Genomic DNA, 21444 nt, shown 5'->3' with positions numbered 1-21444 from the left:
CAAAAACCTGGAGCCATAAGTACAGCTTACCGCAGAGAAAGAAATTCAAAAAAATACACAGTTGCAGTAGGTATAGATTTGGCCACCATACAACCTTCCTGCGGTGACGATAGTAAACAACATAGGCATCAGGTAATATTCATATCCAATACCAACCCACACATACACACCAACTAATAATATGGAGGGTCTCATAAACCTGAGACAAAATCTAGGTGCAGACAAAGCAGAGAACTAAGACAGACACAAATAAACTAGACAAAAAAAAAAAAAAAAAAAAGAAAGGCAGACACTTAACAGAGGTGGGAACTTCAAAAAAAAGTTCAACCTAATAAAAACCCAACATAAAACTCTCCAACAGCTACTGGCCTCCTCCCCTCAACAGCTCACTCTACTTCATCTTTACAAAGCATACTGTCCCTTTAAAGAGCCCTCTGCTTTTTATTTTCCTTCAATAAAGTCTCTTTTTTACTAAATCAGCCACCTGACAAAATACTTACTCCAAATAAAACTAAGAAGCAAAAATTCCTTTATTTCCCAATAACATACTCGTTTCTGCCTCTGATGACAAGAAGCGTTTTTATTGCCTTTGAGCTTCACAGCCATAGGAGGCTCAGCCTGTGTTTTGTGCCTTCCTAGATTTCTTGGGACCAGTCTGCCGAAGTTTTACATAACTGGATTCGAGGTCATGATAAAGTCCCTGGAGCTTGGACAGAGATAAATGGACAGGTATGTTTTAGGGACCACTCCCCCAACCCTCCTCCCCAATTATTACCTTTGTAGGAGATATTGCAGATAAATCTGGGCTTCCCATGGGTCTTCCTTGGTCATGAGGCAGGTCTGTGATTCACTTTCCCCTTTACTCAGCATGTATTGAGCATTTATTGTGCAGCAGACACTAAATCCAGCGCCTGATCTAAGGAGCCTGCAGTTTTATGGGGAGTGCAGAGAAGTGAATAAACACTCTCAGTGCAGTAAGATAAACGCTATCATGGAGGCTGAGACTCAGGCATGTTAGGAAAGGCTTCCTAGAAAAGCTCACTGCTTTGCTCGAGAAGAGTTAACCAGGTTGAGAGCAAGACAAGTAGGTGAAGCCCCAGAGATAAGAGACTCCAGCACCTGGTCAAGGACTTGCAAAAGGAGTTCAGTGAAGCCAGGGTCTGGACTGTGAGGACAGGCATGGGGAGAGCTGAGGCGGGAGAGGCGGGCAGGGGCCTTCTATCCATGGGTAATTGACTCAGCCCAGGCTCTCAGGTTTCACCTCGTCCAGGAGGTTTCCTGATCTCACATGCCCAGCCTGGCAGGGTCTGATGGCCCATCTCTGGGTTCCAGCAACACTCTGCCTACCTCTGGCATCGAACATCATATATTCTGAGGGTCTCTTTTTCCCCCCCAACACTAGACTGTGAACTCCTTAGGGGCAAGGGCTTCATGTGATTGTCTTGATAATCTCAGCAGTTAAGCAAGAGTCCGGGTACATACTAAGTGCCAATAAAAATCCACGGGCTCGATGGGTGACCAAGGGAGGGAGTTTAGTGTAATGGTTAAGAGTGCAGGACCTGAAGCCAGAATGCTTCTATGAAAATTTACTGTGTAACCTCCGGCAGGTTTCTTAACCATTGGGTGCCTTGGTTTCCTCACTGTAAAATGGGACTAATAATACTGCCTCCCTTTGGTTATGGATAATTGTGAAGATTAAATGAGTTGGCCGGCCATGGTGGGTCACACCTGTAATTGCAGCACTTTGAGAGGCCGAGGTGGGAGGATCACCCGAGGTCAGGAGTTTGAGATCAGCCTGGCCAACGTGGCAAAACCCTGTCTCTACTAAAAATAGGGTGTGGTGGCATGCGCCTGCAATCCCAGCTACTTGGGAGGCTGAGGCAGGAGAATCACTTGAACCCGGGAGGCAGAGGTTGCAGTGAGATCGCACCACTGCACTGCAGCCTGGGTGACACAGCGAGACTCTGTCTCAAAAAAAAAAAAGAAAGAAAGAATTAATACATGTTAACTCATTTAAGTACTTAGCCCTGGGCCTAGAGTAAGTATTCAACACACCATTATAGCATAATCATAATAGTGCTCCATAAACGATAACTGATCATCCTAGAATTGCAATAATAACTCAGTCAGCGTCAGTGTCTCTTGGTTACTGTCTGGATCCAGTCGTTTTTCCATGAACGGACTCACAAATCACCCTGTGCTTCTCATCACTTATCACCCTGCACTGTAATAGTCTGGTTACCACTGTGCATTGCCCATCACTGATGCCCACCCCCAACACCTCCCCACCCACCCAAACCCTACCTTCAGGCTATAAAGGCTGAGAGCTTTTTATCTCATTCACCTTTGTATCAGTGCAAATATGTGATAAATGCATACTCATGTCACCTGGATGTGGGGCATTTTGGACTCTCCAGTGACATATTCAGACTATTTCTTGTCTTGTGTCATTTCTATGGATGTTTGAGACAGTTTCTCCCACTGTGGTGTCTCAATTTTATTACAGATGATAATATGAACTTCAGCGTTTTTACAGAGAATGATGCTTATACATACCGCTATGAACAGCTTTTCTCCTGATTTTACAATCTGTGTTTGATCTCTTTACTAGATGGTCACTTTCTATGGCTCGACATTACTAAATAGCTCTGTGCCTCCTGGAGAACCACTGGAAATTAAAGGTGCCAAGAAGCCTGGTCTCGTTACCAAAAATGGACTTGTTCTTTTTGGTAACGATGGAAAAGCAGTGAGTGTTCAATATGGCTGCCTATGAAATAACCTTTTGATTTTCTTCTATAACCCAAGCTATTAAGAGAACAGCTTTCACTCCATTGCTGGCTGGGGAGGAGCTGGCTCTGTGTGCCCTGATAGAGATGAGGTGTCTCAAGATGGGCCCCACAGATCTGCATAGGCTGCCTTGTGTAAAGTGGAAAGAGGCTGGAATTCAGTGGCGAGATAAGGATGTGAATCCCTACTTCCCACTCTCTGGTCTTGGGCAGGATGATTCTTCCTTTTGAGTCTGTTTTGCCATCTTTATAACAGAGAGGAGAATCTCGTCTGTCTGCCTTCCCAATGCCAGATTCTGGGAGGATCAAGTGAAATGGATGTGGCCCTCTTCAGATGCCCCTTGCCACTGATCCACCAGACAGGCACCACCTACACTGCCTATGCTCAGGAGGGTTGGCCCTGGGCCTCAGTGTGCCTTTGCGAAGCTTCCCAATGAATCGTGCAAAGGGAATTTGTAGCTTACAGATATTTTCCAGTTGCTGCAGGATAAATCAGTTAAGACTGTAGGCTTAAGAGTCCCACTAGTTCTGGGTTCTACTCCCAGCTCTGTTACTTACTATCTGTGTGGCACTGAGCAAATTACTGAACCTCATTGAGCCTCCCTTTCTGCATCAGTAAAATGGGAATAATAATGGCATCCACCACCATTGGGTTTTATGAAATTAGGTAAGATCCTTCAGCACATGCATGCATTCTTTTTTTTAGTATATGTGCTGCCAAAGCAAGCATTTATGCATGCATTCTTGAGCGTGGTGCAGGGCAAGTGCTCAGAGGCAGCAGCTGCAGAGTTGCAGCAGCACTAGTGGTGTCTGTTATTTTCATAATAGATTCTAATTCAAATACCTACATCCAAGTGTCAAATTTTCCAGGACGTATTTTCCATTTTGAGATGTACCTATCCCTAGACCTCACTTTTTCCTTTCTGCTGCCATTATTCAAGTGCCATTTCAGCCCCTTTCCACACAATGGTGAATGCTTTTAATCCATGTTTTTGTATTTTTCCAAATAAACTTGCCCTTATATGCATATAATCTATAGGACTCCTCCCACCAGCCTCACTTTTCTATTGTCTCAATCCTCAATTTTTATGCTTGTTTTGTTGCTATTTTTTAGCTGATGGTGAGAAATCTGCAGTTTGAAGATGGAAAAATGATCCCTGCCTCTCAGTACTTTTCAGCGGGTGAGACGTCAGTGGTAGAACTGACAGCAGAAGAGGTGAAAGTGGCAGAGACCATCAAGGTGAACACATGATGACTTTAATCTTACTTTTACCTTGGAAAACTGAAGCATGTTCGTAACTGGTACCATCAGTCCTCAAAGTAGTGGGATTAGAACTTTATTTCCTCTTTTTTTGTATTAGCTGCAAGAGGAAATCAACCTTCAAATTCATATGCTAAAACACAGTATATACAAACTGATTTTTCACATAAGTCATCCAAGGCAGTTCCAGGTTGGCATGGGAGTTAGGGGTGAAGTCATTCAGGAACCCAGTTTCTGTTATTTTCAAGGTCTCCCTGGGGAGCATCTCCCTTCCAGACAGCAGAAGGGCAAAGGGGCATGTAGAAGGGTGTGGAGGAGGTTTACATGGGCTAGGACTGGGGTGGTGCAGGTCACTTCCACTCCTGTTCATTGGCTGCATCTGACTTGGAGAGATGCTGAGAAATGTGGTCCAGCTGTGTGTACAGCTGAGTGTACAAGGTGAAGAGGGAATTGGTTTGGTGAAGAGCTAGCCCAGTCTCTGCCACATTATTCTACGTGGCACTTCCCTCATAAGAGTTTCCTTTTTGTGCAGGACATCTGGGCTGGAATTTTAAGCAATGTCCCCGTTATTGAAGACTCAACAGACTTCTTTAAATCTGGAGCAAGCTCAATGGATGTTGCCAGGTAAAACCACGACCTTATTGACTCACTGGGGATTCCCTCACTACAGATTTTGACTTTGGCTTTGACAGTGAAATCCACACACATCCTTTGTTCTGGATGTGATTACCTTATCATACCTATCTATGACACATCTTTTTTTTTTTTTTTTTTTCTGAGATGGAGTTTCGCTCTTGTTGCCCAGGCTGGAGTGCAATGGTGCGATCTTGGCTCACCGCAAACTCCACCTCCCAGGTTCAAGCAATTCTCCTGCCTCAGCCTCCCAAGTAGCTGGGATTACAGGCATGCGCCACCATGCCCAGCTAATTTTGTATTTTTAGTAGAGATGGGGTTTCTCCATGTTGGTTAGGCTGGTCTCGAACTCCTGGCCTCAGCTGATCTGCTTCCCTCGGCCTCCCAAAGTGCTGGGATTATAGATGTGAGCCACTGCACCCGGCCAACGCATCTTTATTCTTCATCTTCTTTGCTGTTGTTTCCATGGTCAAGCAGATATATCTGTTTATTTCTCTTTGTTGCTAACCAGAAGTTGTTTTCATATCTTCTGTATACCTAAAAAAGCAACCCTTAGAATTGTTTGCATCTTTTAAAAATTTGTCCTTCCAGTTTCTTAGCTAATTTTCCTCCAATATGACATCAGAACTGAGAAGCTCTGGGTGAGAATGCTAACAGTGAATTTCCTACGCAGCCTGATCCAGAATATTATCTGAATAATATCTGATACCTGATATTAATAATAATATTACCAGAATAATATCTGATATCTGATATTAATTATGCTTTCCCCCAAATCTTTTTTCTCCTACCCTCGCCCCCCCATAAATTACCCAGTAAAATAGATCTAGAATGAGGGTTATCAGGCTACTTGCAAGGACAAGTGTAATCACCCAATAGTCAGAATTTCTCCACAGTGGTTTAGAGCAAATTGAAAGTGCTGGAGTCCCAGAAAGCCTCTATCGCAAGGAAACTGGACCAGGATCCTACTGGTGCAGCATCTTGCAGAGGTGTTTTTCTTCGAGTAAATGGGATAACGAGACAGCTGGAGCTCACCAGGGACTGTACAGTCCCTTGATGATGGGTACAGAGAATAGAAGCTAAGAGGATTTTATCCCAGGCCACATTGTGGCCATTCACTAATTAAACAAGGCAAAAATGTTCCTCCTCTTGACAAAATCCTTCATATTGACAAAGCAATGTTCCTGATGAATATTCTGTCTACTCACTCATTTACTTAACAACACTGACTGAACGCTTACTACATGTCAGGGACACTTTTAGCACTGGGGATACAGTGTAAACTAGACAAGGTCCCCTTTATTCATGGAGCTTTTATTCCAGAAATCAAAAACAATCATTTCAAGAGCACATAGTGTTTTCAAAAGTCAAGAGTTTCGGCTCCTCAAATTATAGATTTCTCAGCTGTGATTCATGAGTTTCCAGAAACTTCTAATTAGCTTAATTAAATATTTCAATACTATATTATGATGATTATTATTACAGATAGGGCCTCACTCTGTCGCCTAGGCTGGAGTGCAGTGGTGTGATCAGAGCTCACTTGCACTAGCAGCCTTGCACTCCTGGGATAGCCATCCTTTCATCTCATCTTCTCTAGTAGTTGGGATTACAGGCATGAGCCATCACACCTGGTACATCACACACAGTACTGTATTATTATCATTATTATTATTATTATTATTATTTTGAGACAGAGTCTTGCTCTGTCGCCAGGCTGGAGTGCAGTGGCGCAATCTTGGCTCACTGCAACCTCCGTCTCCCAGGTTCAAGCGATTCTCCTGCCTCAGCCTCCCAAGTAGCTGGGATTATAAGCAAATGCCACCATGCCCAGCTAATTTTTATATTTTTAGTAGAGACGGGGTTTCACCATGTTGGCCAGGGTGGTCTCGATGTCCTGACCTCGTGATCCACCCGCCTCGGCCTCCCAAAGTGTTGGGATTACAGGTGTGAGCCACCGCACCCGGCCAGTACTGTATTATTAATACTTTTTTTTTTTTTTTTTTTTTTTGCTAGCAAGATACTCCTGCAAGAATTACTCGTTTTCTGTTTGAGTGTCTGGCTTACCATAACCATCTGATATTATTATTTTGATTACAAAGGTATCATCTCTTTTAGAGAATAAATGATTGAACCACAGCCACGGTGGACTTTCTACACTGTACCTCGTACACTACTGCTATTCAAGAAATGTCAGATAACAGCTGTAATTTGACAAACTAACAGTGGAAATCAAAGGATTGGAAAGGACTTCAAAAATTATATTGACCTACTGCATATGGTTCTAGCTAGTACCTATGTTAACTATGTAATACAAACAAATGTCCATCTTATACTTGTAATTTAGAGAAAATAGTCTATAATATGACATTCATCTCTCATAATCTTTACAGTTAGGAAAGTGTCTTTGTTTTTTATTCCTTGAGTATATATGAAAGGAAAGGAGTTGACTTTATATGATCCTTGCTACCTTGCTTATGAGTAATTAAAATATTTTTACTTTGATTTCTTTTATTTTTAGTCACGGATAAAGTTTTTAAAAACTGCCACTGTCCTTCAAGATATATTTTTAATTTCTTGCCCCTAGTCTTATCAATTTCTCTGACGAGTATCACAGAAGATCTCATAGGATATAATTAGACATGTGATGTAAGTCTTACCTCAAAACAACTTGACAAATGCAAATAACACAATCTTCCCAACCCCTTTTAAAAATCTAAGTAACGCAAAGCTGGTTCTTACTTTAAGGCTGGTTGAAGAGATCAGACAGAAATGTGGTGGGCTTCAGTTGCAGAATGAAGATGTCTATATGGCCACCAAGTTTGAAGACTTTATCCAAAAGGTCGTGAGGAAACTGAGAGGAGAAGATCAAGAGGCGGAGCTGGTTGTAGATTATGTAAGCTTTTCCTTGATGTTGCAACCCTAAATCAGTGAGATCCATACACTGTAAAAGACTGATGTGCCTGTTGCCCATTTGTTTTTATATTTATGACCTTTAAAAAACAACAGCTTTACTGAGATCTAATTCAGATGCCATAAAATTCCCCTTCAAAATGTGCCTTTTGGGTGGTTTTTAATATATTCACGGGGTTGTGCAACTATTATGCCATCCAATTTTGGAACATTTTCATCATCCCAAAAAGAAGCCCTATACCCACTGGCAGTCATTCTTTACTCTTCCAGGACTACCTCATACAAAAAATGTTCCAAAATTGGATAGCATGATAATTCCTAGAAAATGCATTTAATCTCTTTTCTGTCTCTATGGATTTGCCTATTTTAGAGATTTCATATAAATAGAATCATATAACATGTGGCTTTTTGTTTCTGGCTTCTTTCTCTTAGCATAATGTGTCCAAGGTTTATCCATGTTGTATCAACATTTCATCCCTTTTTCTGGCCAAGTAATATTCTATTGTATAAATATACCACAGTTTGTTTACCCATTCATCAGTTGATGTACATTTGGGTTGTTTCTACTTTTTGGCTATTATGAATAATGCTATGAAAATTCATATATAAGTTTTTGCATGAACATATGTTTTCAAGTCTCTTGGGTATGTACCTAAGAGTGGAATTGATGAGTCATATGGTAACTCTATGTTTAACTTTTTTGAGTAACTGCCAAATTGTTTTCCGAAGTGGCCACAGCATTATATAATCCCACCAACGTATGAGGGTTTCAACTTCTCCATATCCTCGCCAATATTTGCTCTCATCTGTCTTTTCTCTTTTAGTTGTCGTAGTGGGTGTAAAGTGGGATCTCATTGTGGTTTTGATTTGCATTCCCTAATGACTACTGATGTTGAGCATCTTGTCATATACTTATTGGGCATTTGTATTTCTTCTTTGGAGAAATATCTGTTCTTTCAAATCCTTAGCTCATTTTAAAACTGGCTTGTCTTTTTATTGCTGAGTCTTAAGTCCTTTATATATTTTGGATACTAGATCCTTATCAGATAGAAGATTTGCAAATGTTTTCTCTCATTCTGTAGATTTGCTGAAAACTTTGAGTGTCCTTTGACACACAACAGGTTTTAATTTTGATGAAGTCTAATGTATCTATGTTATTTTACCACTTGTGCTTTCTATATGTCTTGTCTGACACCTTTTTATTCCTCTACTTCTCCTTCACTGCTTTCTTTTCTGTTAAATATGTCTAGTATGCCTTTTTAATCCCTTATTTTAAATTTAATTATATTTTTAAGCTATTTTCTTAGTGGTTGCCTTGAGGATTATAATTAACATTTTTGCTTAAAATGATCTAGTTCAGATGAACACCAACTTAGTAGTATAGGAAAGCTTTGCTGTAACATAATTGCTGCATACTCCCTTAATTTGTGCCATTATTGTCATATCAATTATGTCTTTATACATCATGAGCCCACCAACACAGTTCTATAATTATTGCTTTATGAAGTTGTATTTTTAATGAGATAGAGTTAAAAAATATATTTATACCAATGTTTATATTTACCTATGCAGTTACCTTTACCAGTACTCTTTATTTCTTCATGTGTATTCAAGTTAATTGTCTAGTGTCCTTTCATTTCAACTTGAAGTATTCTTCTCAGTACTTTTTGTAGGCCAGGTATGCTAGCAATCAATTTTCTGTTTTTGTTCACTTGGGAATGTTTTAATTTCTCCTTCATTTCTGAAGGATATTTTTGTTGGGTATAGAATTTTTGGATGGTATTTTTCTTTTATCATTTTAAATATTTCATCATATTGCCTTCTGGCCTTCATGGTTTCTGATAAGTCAACTGTTAATTTTATCTCTTTTCTATGATGAGTTCCTTCTCTCTTGCTGTTTTTGAGATTTCCTCTTTGTCTTTTGATTATTTGTTATGATGTGTCTAGATGTGGAACCTTTGAATTTTCCCATCAGAATTTGTTGAGCTTCTTGGATTGTGCATTCTTGAAATGTGCAAGTTAATGTTTTTCATCAAATTTAGGAAATGTTCAGCTATTCTTTCTTCAAATATTTTTCCTTTCCGTTCTCCTTCTCCTCTCCTTCTGGGACTCCTTTTATGCATATGTTGGTATACTTGATGGTATCACATAAGTCTCTGAGGCTCTGTTCATTTTTCTTTATTCTTATTCCTTCCTGTTGTTCAGGCTTTTTTCACCTGCTTGAATTTGCTGTTGGGTCCCTCTAGTGAATTTTTTTATTTCAGTTATTGCACTTTTCAACTTCAGCATTTTTATTTGGTTCTTTTTAAAATAATTTTTATCTCTTCATTGATATTCTGTTTGGCAAGACATTATTCTCTTACTTTCCTTTAATTATTTAGACATGGTTTCCTTTAGTTCATTGAACATATTTACAAAAGCTTATTGAAAATCTTTCTTTAGCAAATCCAATGTGTAGGCTTCTCTAGGGATGGTTTCTATTAGCTGCTTTTTTTCCACCTGTTTATAGGCCATACTTTCCTATTTCTTTGCACATCTTGTAATCTTTTGTTGAAAGGTGGTCATTTAAAATAATAGAATGTGGTAACTCCAGAAAGCAGACCTTCTCCCCATCTCCCTTCACAACATTTGTTGCTATTGCTGCTGCTGCTTTGTTGTTGTTGTTGTTGTTGTTCAATGACTTTCTTGATAATTCTGTAAAGTCTTTATTTTTTATTGTTTGCCACTACTGAAGTCTCTTTTCAGTTACCTTAATGGTCATCTAATGATTGGGCATAGATTTTCTTAGACACCTTGAGCCAATAAGTCTCCCAGCATTTGTGAGGGGGCTCTGTGTGTGTGCTGGGTTACACCTTCAGTGCTCCAGCAGGCAGTTTACAACTCTGCCTTACCTTCACACTTCCTGCCTGCACAGAGCCTCAAAGTCATCCAGAGTTAACAGATAAGGGCCTTCTAAGGTCTTTTCTGGGCACATGCACAAGCCCTGCATGTATATTGGTCTTCTGGATTCCCAGGAATATGTCAGAGCTTTTCAATGCCTCTTATGGATATCTCATTCCCAGTTATTCCTCTTAAGTTTTTTGCTCAGCCATTTTTTAGTGGCTGCGGGCAGCTGCAATACTAAATAATTGCCACTGATTATTTTTGACAAATGTCCCAGGAATAGGGCTGTTTGTGCATAACAAGCTCTGAGTCAGATCAAATAAAGACAAGCCCAAGCCAGGCATGGCAGCATGTGCCTGTAGCCCCAGCTACTCAGGAGGCTGAGGCAGGAGGATCACTTGAGTCCACGAGTTTGAGGCTGTGATGCACTTGATCACACCTGTGAATAGCCACTACACTCCAGCCTGGATAACACAGTGAGACCCTGCCTCTAAAAACAGAGAATCTCTGAGAGTGGAGCTTTTCAGGGAGCTGCCAGGCAGGGCAAATAGTAACAGTTCTTTGGGATGAGGCTTGTGAAGAGCTCCAGACTCATTTCATCCCCACCAGGGGCTACTAGGCTGCTGGTTTTCACAGCTACCATACTTGCAATGATGTTGGTTTTTCAAGGCTATTGCAGAGCTTTTGAGAAAGATGGGAATAAGGCAGTTAATACACCATAAAGCTCACTTTTCTTACTGTGATTCAGCTATTCTTCTTGAAATGGATTATTGCAAGCCTTTGGTTAATTTCCAGAGTTCTGAGAGAAGTGATTTTTAACAATATTTTCTAGTGTTCTCATTGCTTTTATGAAGGAGTGGATTTTCAGAGGTCCTTACTTTACTGTCCCAGAAGTGCTTCTCACCCATTTATTTTTAATAAGAATTAGGCAAATCTGAAAAGCAGTTTAGCATTATCTGGTTAAGAACATGAATTTTGGAGTCAGACCAACCTAAGTTTGAATCCAAGTAGCATGGCTTACTAGCTGTGTGACCTTGGGTGAGTTACTTAACTTCCCCAAGCCACAGTTTGCTCCTATTATTACCCTCCATTATTATTACCTCCATTATTATTATTTCCTCCATTATTTTTACCCTATTTATAGAGTATATAATTTGATTCTCCTAACAACTCTCTGTGATGGATGTTATTATATAATATTATTATTATTACCCTATAGATTGGGAAATTATTATTACCTGCAAAACATTCTAGTATGCACATAATATGAAATATTCTGTTACTTGACTCATATCACCAGATTTACAGAGTAATAATATTATATAATAATAATATATTATATAATAATGATAGTATCTACCTCAGAGAATTGTTAAGAGAATCAAATTAGGTGTTATATGTAAGACATTCAGCATACTCCTAGAATGATAATTTTAGAAAAGTGGACTGTTTGTAGACACTGAACACATCAATTCCCATGAAATTTCCTTCATTATATCCCACATAAACACAATGGAAATAGCTCATAGATCATGAGCACTCAGTGTGGGAGAAGGCAAGAGACCTTCTTGCTATTTTTTGTTTCTTTTTAAAGCACTGACAATTCCTCTCTGTGAAATAATTCTTTAAATAATTACATTTCCTTTTTCATACCTTGCATTGATATATTACCTCAGTTTTTCCTCACAACAACTGTATGAAGGCAGTATCATTATCCCCATTGCATTGTTGAAAAAAACTGATCCTCATCAAAGTTCATTGACTAACCTCAATTTGCTTGCCAGCCACTGGCAGAGAGTACAATTTAGGCAACACGTGTGTAACAAACAAAAAGTGAAAACCGAAAGGAACTTAAGGAAAGCAAACTTAAAATGGCACCAGTGTAAAAGCAAACCTATTGACAAAGGCATTTTCAATGATTTCAATGAAAGCAATAGCTGCGCTCCACCAATGCTGCCACGAGATGGTGGTGTTTCCATTATCTAGAGGTCTTGTGAGTTACCTTTTATCTGTTAAGAAAGAAAATCTGAAATCTGTATAAAGCCTGGCCTAGAGCACTTCTGTCTTCACAGCTTCTACCCTCCTGCCCCAGTGGCCAAGGCAAGCATCTTGAGGCCAAAATCTCACATATGCATGTCTTCTGTACGGTCGGAACTAGAATGCCATTGACTTCTCCCTCTGCATTCGTGAATATGCTTCTTTATTGCTGTTTGACATCAAATTGGTAAACATGGAAATCCATTGAATCTATTAATATAATTCTCTCAGATTTCAAAGGAGGTCAATGAAATGATGGTAAAAATGCCGTACCAGTGTTTCATAAATGGACAGTTCACAGATGCAGACGATGGAAAGACTTACGACACTATCAACCCAACAGATGGATCTGTGAGTGATTCTTTAGTGTTAGTAGTGGTCACTGGTGGTAGATTTTTAGTTAATACACCATTGTAAAAGAGGCAGTCTTAAGAAGCCCTTTTATTCTCTCACTCTGCCTCTAAGCACTTCACACAAATGTACTTCATGCTTTTCTTTCAATGACTCAATTCTGGTACCAGCTGCTATTAACTGTAGTAACCGATTTTATAGAACATTTATGATAAATTTAGACAGGTAGCTTTACCTATACACACCAGAGGCACTCATCTGCATAGAGATATATGTGAAAAAACTCTCCAGACTTGGAAGACTCATGGCAAGAAATTCAGCTTTCCTAAGGCACTGGAAGAACTACAGTCTTCCATCTTCCTAAATGTGTTCTTCCATAAAGTAGTATGATACGAGAAGTACCAAATTTCTGGTTCACAATTTTCATATTAAAATTGTTCTTTTTCTTTACCGTAGTACTGGATATACTCATTTCTTATCATGACATTTTTTTAAAAATCAGTAATACTCTGTTTTTTCTATTAATACAATATTAATTCCAAGAACCATATTTTCATATCTCTCATGTGACCTATTTTTACTTACCTTGAAATAGACAATAGGCAAAGTATCCTATGCTTCTTTGGCGGATGTTGATAAAGCAGTGGCAGCAGCAAAAGATGCTTTTGAAAACGGTGAATGGGGAAGAATGAATGCAAGAGAAAGAGGAAGATTGATGTACAGGTATTTCTATTTTTTACCCTTTTTATTTTTTAGAAAAGTAAGTCTGGTAGAGACAGGGTTTCACTATGTTGGCCAGGCTGGTCTCAAATTCCTGACCTCAGGTGATTCGCCTGCCTCAGCCTCCGAAAGTGCTGGGATTACAGGCGTGAGTGGTGGCACGTGCCTGTAGTCCCAGCAACTTGGGAGGCTGAGGCAGAAGAATTGCTTGAACCTGGGAGGTGGAGGGTGGAGTGAGCCGAGATCGCACCACTGCACTCCAGCCTGTGCTAGAAAGCAAGACTCTGTCTCAAAAAAACAAACAAACAAAAAAAACAAGAAAAGCAAAGCAAAGCGAGTCTACTACCTTTGGATATTGGCTAACATTGCCAAGATTTTAAAAATTCCTGCAAAACATTCTAGTAGTCACCTAATATGAAATATGTTTTCTGTTACTTGACTCATATTAAATCCTATATATTTTGATTATGTTAGTATTGCTTGCATCAGGCAGGTCCCAGCTGGAAAAGAAGTTTAATAAAGACGTTTCACAAAGACGTGGGCGAGGTCAAAGAAATCCAATAAAGCATACTGAAACATCCAGGCAGGGCTAGCAGCAGGGGAAAGCTGCTACATCTTCAAGGTCTGAAGGGACAGGGGAAGGAGCTGTTACTGGAATCCCGCAAGATCTGTGGCTATAGGAGAAAACCACACTGCAGTGGAGGGACATGGCAGCTTCTGAACCACAGCCTAACAGCGAGGGAGCCAGGGAATCCAATTCCCCAGCCACTTTTTTCCTTCAGTTCACCAATATTCTGCGGGTGTCTCCCAGTGGCCTCTCACTGGCCGAGCCCAATGGGAGAGCAAGGGAGCCAGGTGATGTAATCTATAAAGGTCATTCACCAGGGTCAAGGTCACAGAGCAGGGTGGAGAATGGATACAGAGAGCGGCAAGTGGAGAATATCCACTACCCCATTGTTTTAAAAAAACATTTTATATCAACTTGATGTGTAAGGAATAGGAACAAGGAAGAAAAATAATAAGGACTGGGAAGAATATTATAAATCAGTAATGAAGGATACCAGGAGTAATTAGATTCAATCATAAATTCCATTTGCTTGTTTACCTAAAATCCAATATCTGACCTAGATCAATAGATCTCTTAGAGCAATGATATGATTTGGCTGTGCCCCCACCCAAATCTCATCTTGAGTTGTAGCTCCCATAATTCCCATGTGTCATGGGAGGGACCCAGTGGGAGGTAGTTGAATCATGGGGGCAAGTCTTTCCTGTGCTGTTCTCATGAAAGTAAATAAGTCTCACAAGATTTGATGGTTTTATAAAGGGCAGTTCCCCTGCACATGCTCTGTTGCCTCTTTCCTTTATAAATTACCCAGTCTCGGGTATGTCTTTATTAGCAGCTTGAGAACGAACTAATACAAGCAAGATCTGGAACAAAGATTGTGGGAGGGGGATTTCAAGCTGGACTCCAGAGTGGCCCCAAAGGAACAGCTCAGAGAACCACTACAAATACAGAAGAAAAATAAATACAGAAGTTGAACACAAAAGATGAATTTTTACTGTATCATAGTCATTATACAGTCCTGCACTTACCTTCCCATAAAACCGAACACCAAACAGAAATCTGTTATAGTGTTTGTAATTCATTGTGTATGTTGCTATCTTGTCTCTTCAGTTAGTTTTGGAAATATTTTTGTGCCAACTGGAAATCTTCAAATGTTCATGGGTTCTCAGAAGTGTGGGTTCTGGGAATGTGGTTCCAATGACTGCTACTGGCTCAGTCATTGTTCTACTTCTAACACATAGATGAGGCAAGTTATATATGCTTCCAATACCCTCAGCTTCTCCTTTGTAATTCTTGAAACAAATGATTTATGAAAATATTTGTTTAATGTCTTTCTTCCCTACTGGACCATGATCTCTATAAGGGCAGAGATCTGATCCATATGTGTTTATCTCTGAATTCTCCGTCCTTAGGATACTGCATTATATGTGACAGGAGCTCAATCAACACTTGTTGAATTTATTTCTTTCACTGACCACACAGACTTGCAGACCTACTGGAAGAGAACCAAGAAGAGCTGGCAACTATTGAAGCCCTTGATTCAGGGGCTGTCTATACCTTGGCCCTGAAGACACACATTGGAATGTCTGTGCAAACATTCAGATATTTTGCTGGCTGGTGTGACAAAATTCAGGTAAGCACAAATATTATTTGTTCTGAAAGAAAAAGGGACTAACATTGATTAGTTTGTACCAGGCACTGTGTCAGATCCTCTTTTTATGTAGATTTTTTTACACCAACATAACAGGGTTGTCTCAGTCCATTTTATGCTGCTGTAACAGAATACTTGAGACTAGGTAATTTATAAAGAACAGAAATTTATTCTCTTACAGTTCTGGAGGCCGGGAACTGTCAGCAGGTGATAAAGGTGTCAGCAGGTTTGGCCTCTAGTTTTAAGATGGTGCCTTGTAGTGCATCCTCTGGAGCAGAGGAACGCTGTATCCTCACCTGGCAGAAGAGTAGAAGAGAGTGAATCTACTCCTGCAAGCCCTTTTTATAGAGGCATTGATCCATTCATTAAGATGGAGCCCTCATGACCTAAACACCTCCTATTAGGCCCTACCCCCCAACACTGTGGCATTAGGGGTTAAGTTTCCAGCACATGCATTTTAGGGGACACTTTCAGACCCTAGCAATGGTTATAACAACTAAGGAAGTAAATGTATAGCTCTTATCCCCTTATTACATGTGAGCAAACAGAGGCTTGAGGACATGGATGCCTTTCCTATAATTCGTAGCAAGTGACCCATATGACCAGATTTGAACTCAAGATTTTCTGAATCTAAAGTCTAATGATATTCTTTGCACTTTACTATAATATCTCCTGAGGGTGTTGAATAGTTTTCTAGACATTTTGGAGAAGCCTGGTATCATGTAGGGTTTACAAATTCAAATACCTACAGAGGCCAGAGAGCTACCATAGATGGTGGAAGCAGACTGAGTATAAGAAAAACTTTATCTTTGAACATGTGTCCTAGGATAAATAAATTTAAAAAAAATTTTTTTTTCTTTCTTTTGAGACAGAGTCTTGCTCTGTTGCCCAGGCTGGAGTGCAGTGGCACCATCTCAGCTCACTACAACCTCTGCCTCCTGGGTTCAAGCAATTCTCCTGCCTCAGCCTCAGCCTCCCTAGTAGCTGGGATTACAGGTGTGTGCCACCACATCTGGCTAATTTTTGTCTTTTTAGCAGAGACGGGGTTTCACCATGTTGGCCAGGCTGGTCTCGAACTCCTGACCTCAAGTAATTCACCTGCCTTGGCCTCCCAAAATGCTGGGATTACAGGCGTGAGCCACTGTGCCTGGCCAAAAAAAAAATTTTTTTTAAAGAAAAATTTTGATAAAGATACAGGAATAATAAATAAATATTTCATTTTACTGTATGATAATAAATAGCAAACACAGGGTGATCAATGGCCCCAGCACTGGGGATACAAAAGGGAGAGGTAGGGCTTGCAGCAAACTGCAGTATGCATGTTCCTCATAGACTCATAATAACCACTGCAGTACCAGTCATTGCAACCACATTCCCAGCAGCAAAAAGAAGGAAGTGAGAAACAGGGAGTGGTAAGAGGAATTTAACAAAGCATTCTTACCTTCCCAGTACCTTTTGCTCATATCCCTCCTTGGCTGTCTCTATCTGCTAAGGAGACTGGGAAACATTACATTTCATCTGCATACATTGCTGCCACCAATGTTAATGTACGGTCAAACAGACCTGAGTCCAAGTCTCAGCTTTGGCCCGTATCAGCCGATGTTGTTAAAGTTATTTTATCTCTCAGAACCTTACTTTCCTCCTCTATAAAATGGTCACAATAATACATACTTTGCAAGTTATGTTTTGAGGATTGGAAACAAGTATTTGTACACTACAGGATTAGACAAATCTGCAACATAGCAGGTTTGCACAAAAATGAAATTTTTATCGTGGTTCAGCCACAAAGTCATGCATATATTGATATTTACTAATGGTAGTTCAGGTCCATCTCTTATCCCCAGTTGTGAAACCCAAATAGTTCTGAAACCTGAAAATTGTTTGATTGGTTCAAACTCATTTGATGCCAAACCCTGACCTAAATGAACATAATCTATTAATAATATTTATTTACATCACTTAGAGTGAATATTCATATATTTCAGTGAATAAATACTAGCGTGTTTGATTACGGGAGGCTTACCCAAATCCTGCTGGGGTAGTAGATAATATAAGGTATATGCACTATATTACACTTCTAAAGTCCAAAAAATTCTGAATCCCAAAACATAACTGGCTACAAGTGTTTTAAGACATTGTACACCCTATTAGTAGTAGCAATAATATTTTATGTGGCAAAGCAAATGAATAGCTTTCATTAAAGGCTACTATTGTGAATCTGTTAGGATTAAGTTGGCTGCATATAACAGCCAACCTATTCCTGTTTTTTTAATCCTATTATTTTTCTCTCACTTTCAAGGAGTCCAGAGACAGGCAGTCAGGACTAGTATGTGAGATGCAAACTCTTTTTCTGTCTTTGCCAGGCCATCTTTAGTACCATGAGACCTCCACCCTGAAGGTTGACTTATGGTCTCAAGAAAACCACTGCAGTGCCAGCCATTTCAGCAACAGTGTAAACAGGAAGAAGGAGGAAGCAGACATGGAGGGAAGAATAAAAGAGTTGAGTTAGCCTAGTTTAAGTAGCATTCCCCTTCCAATGCCTTGTGCTTATATCTTCCACTGACCATCCCTAATCTGGAGAATGGGAACCATAGTATTTCATCTGGGCATATTCCTGTTCCCATTATTAATATAGGGATTCTGTTACTAAGGACAGAGGGGAGAGTGGATAATAGGCAGGCAGCTCACATTCTCTGCCAGGCCAAGCAATTAGGAATGGACTAAATTAGAATTATGTTTATTCTCCTGTGTTTCATGGTTCTCTTGAGAAACAAATAGCTGTTCCTTCTTTGGCATGAATATAGTTCTTATCAACAAACACTCTTTTCATATCAGCTAACAAAAAGTAAGACAGGAAGACAGAAAATGGATCCTTTGAGATGAAATTTACTTATTTAAATTAGTAAAATAAGTATCAACTTTTCTTATTCTTTAGGGTTCTACTATTCCAATCAACCAGGCCCGTCCAAATCGCAATCTGACCTTCACCAAGAAAGAGCCACTTGGGTAAGATAAGGGGAATGCCTGCCTCTGAGTGAATCATGAGTTGTGTTATTTGAAACAACTAAGCATGTCGAATTTCTTCCCCTGCAGTGTCTGTGCCATTATTATTCCCTGGAACTACCCACTGATGATGCTGGCATGGAAGAGTGCTGCGTGTTTGGCAGCAGGCAATACCTTAGTGCTCAAGCCAGCACAGGTAAGGCCACAAAGGGCCAGGTGCAGAATTGCCCCCTCTCTTATATCCAGTACTTCAAAAAGGTGACATATATTTATAAATAGCAAACAAAAATGAGATTGTATGGCATTTTTCTTATATATCATGGACAACTTTTCATGTCAGTAAATATTCATTTTTAATAGCTACCTAATACATTGTATGGAGATTCCACAATTTAAAATTTTCATAATAATAGAAGCAAGCATGGTGCACATCAGTGAAGTCCACTGACTTTCTACGAACCAATTCAATTCTTGCAAAATGCCAAGTGCCCAAGAATTAGGGAATTATTTAGAGTAATTATCAGACATCAAAAAAAGTATTATGCAGGTATTCAAACTTAATTGTCAAAAATATTGTAAAAGTGGAGGTTGCAATGAGCCGAGATCATGCCACTGCACTCCAGCCTGGGTAACAGAGCGAGACTCTGTCTCACAGAAAAAAAAAAAAAAAAAAAAAATATATATATATATATATATATATATGATGTAGAAGATGAGGGAAAAGCATGTAAAAGAATGTCCGTAATTATAAAAATATATCCAGATGGATAACAAGAAAATACTTTTAAGAAATAGTTCAGGTAGTTTTCAAAAATATCTCTTAATGTTACAATAGCTTTTTAAGAAAAAAATATGGCAGCCAAGTTAACACTGGCTGAGCCTTTACTATATAAAGCGCACTATGTAAAATAAGAAGAAAAATAAACTTCTTACTTGGGTTTCTGTTATATGCAGGTAACTTTACTATGTAGTAGGCATTTTGAGGTGCATAAGTCATGGAGAAAACTTGGTCTTTATTCTAGAAGAGTTTACAATTTGTTACCTCTCTTCTATTTCTTCTTTCAGAGCTTAAAAAAATACAGTTTCATTTGGCATAGCTACATGGTCATGTGGCCATGGCCATTTTGTTTTAATCATTAAAAATGATTTTATTTGAAAAAGTAGGTATACGTTCAAAGTTTTCAAAATTCAAAAGATACAAAGAGGTAGATAGTGAAATGTCTCCCTTCTATCATTATTCCCCAGTCAACTAGTTTACCTCCCAGAGACAACCAATGTGATTAATTGTTATCTATTAGTGGCTTAGATATTCTAGAGATAGTCTCTACATATATATATGTGTATATTTATGAATATGTAGTTTTATATGTATATGTAGAGACATATATATTATTATATGTAGATATATATTATTATATATGAGTATATGTATATATTGCTAATTAATGGGCATAAAGTTTCAATTACTGACCAGGTGAGGTGGCTCACACCTATAATCCCAGCACTTTGGGAGGCCAAGGAGGGTGGATCACTTGAGGTCAGGAGTTCAAGACCAGCCTGGCCAACATGGTGAAACCCCATCTCTACTAAAAATATAAAAAATTAGCTAGGCATGGTGGCGGGCTCCTGTGATCCCAGCTACTCCAGAGGCTGAGGCAGGAGAATCGCTTGAACCGGGGAGGCAGAGGTTGCAGTGAGCGGAGGTCGCACCATTGCACTCCAGCCTGGACAACAAGAGTGAAACTCTGTCTCAAAAAACAAACAAACAAACAAAAAAAACCACAAAAAAACAACTTCAATTATGTAAGATGAATAGTTCTAGAGGTCCTCTGTGCAACATTGTACCTATAATTAATACTACTATATTTTACACTTCAAAATTTGTTAAGAGAGTAGAGCTCACATTAAATGCTCTTACCACAATAAAATTTTTAGAAACACACACAAAAAGTAGCATTCTATATACTTACCAAAAAGAAAAGCCTTCCTTTTTTTAGCAGTTTCCATTGTATAGATAAAACATATTTTACTTAACCAATCCATAATTATGGATATTCAGATTTTCTCTCCTGTTGCTGTATAAACCATGCTACAGTTAATAACCTTATAAACCTTATAAGTATAATGCACATGTGCAAGTATATTTATAGGATATGTTTCTAATAGCAGAATCCCTCAGTTAAAAGATACATGTATTTGTGTGATAGATATTGACAAATCCATCCATGGGGGTCATATTAGCTCACCAGCATTATACAAGAGTACTGTTTCCCACTCTTGCATTAAACTTGCTGTTTAATGGTGCACAACCCATTAAACAGCAAGAAGCTAGTTGAGTGAAGTGAGGAGACAGATAATCTAGCCCAGTAGAGCTCCACACTGGCTGTACATTAGAATCACCTAAAGTTCTCCTTTTAAAATGCTGATATTGGGTCCCACTGGCAGAGATGGAGCCCCATATCAGCATTGTAAAAGGAGAGATCTGATTTAATTGGTCTGAGTTGGAGACCACGCATTGGTATTGCTTAAAAGCTTCACATTTTTCCAAGGCACAGCCTGGGTGGAGAACCACTAAATGAAATCCAATGAGTGCTAATCACTGAGGAATGGCAATGAGTATATATAATGTCCAAAATTTACAAAC

The 21444-nt window shown here is 39.3% G+C and overlaps 1 protein-coding gene across 4 annotated transcripts in view; it reads left to right on the top strand.

Annotated features, from left to right (window-relative positions):
• The window catches only part of ALDH1L2 (aldehyde dehydrogenase 1 family member L2), a 64617-nt gene that overhangs the window by 18795 nt on the left and 24378 nt on the right, over positions 1 to 21444 (top strand). For 3 of the 4 annotated variants that reach the window (XM_054444318.2, XM_054444317.2, XM_063646652.1), the window contains 10 exons: positions 640 to 729; positions 2612 to 2746; positions 3901 to 4026; positions 4580 to 4671; positions 7426 to 7573; positions 12742 to 12861; positions 13457 to 13584; positions 15629 to 15779; positions 18733 to 18803; positions 18891 to 18996. In XM_054444318.2, coding sequence (XP_054300293.1) covers positions 640 to 729; positions 2612 to 2746; positions 3901 to 4026; positions 4580 to 4671; positions 7426 to 7573; positions 12742 to 12861; positions 13457 to 13584; positions 15629 to 15779; positions 18733 to 18803; positions 18891 to 18996 — 1167 coding nt within the window. The remainder of the gene's footprint in view (positions 1 to 639; positions 730 to 2611; positions 2747 to 3900; positions 4027 to 4579; positions 4672 to 7425; positions 7574 to 12741; positions 12862 to 13456; positions 13585 to 15628; positions 15780 to 18732; positions 18804 to 18890; positions 18997 to 21444) is intronic. The other variant, XM_063646651.1, reaches the window with a different exon arrangement.

Source organism: Pongo pygmaeus, chromosome 10 (genome assembly GCF_028885625.2).
Source record: "Pongo pygmaeus isolate AG05252 chromosome 10, NHGRI_mPonPyg2-v2.0_pri, whole genome shotgun sequence".
NCBI classification, from domain to species: Eukaryota; Metazoa; Chordata; class Mammalia; order Primates; family Hominidae; genus Pongo; species Pongo pygmaeus.
Note: the sequence above shows the minus strand (reverse complement) of the source record. Positions and strands in the feature narration are given on the sequence as shown.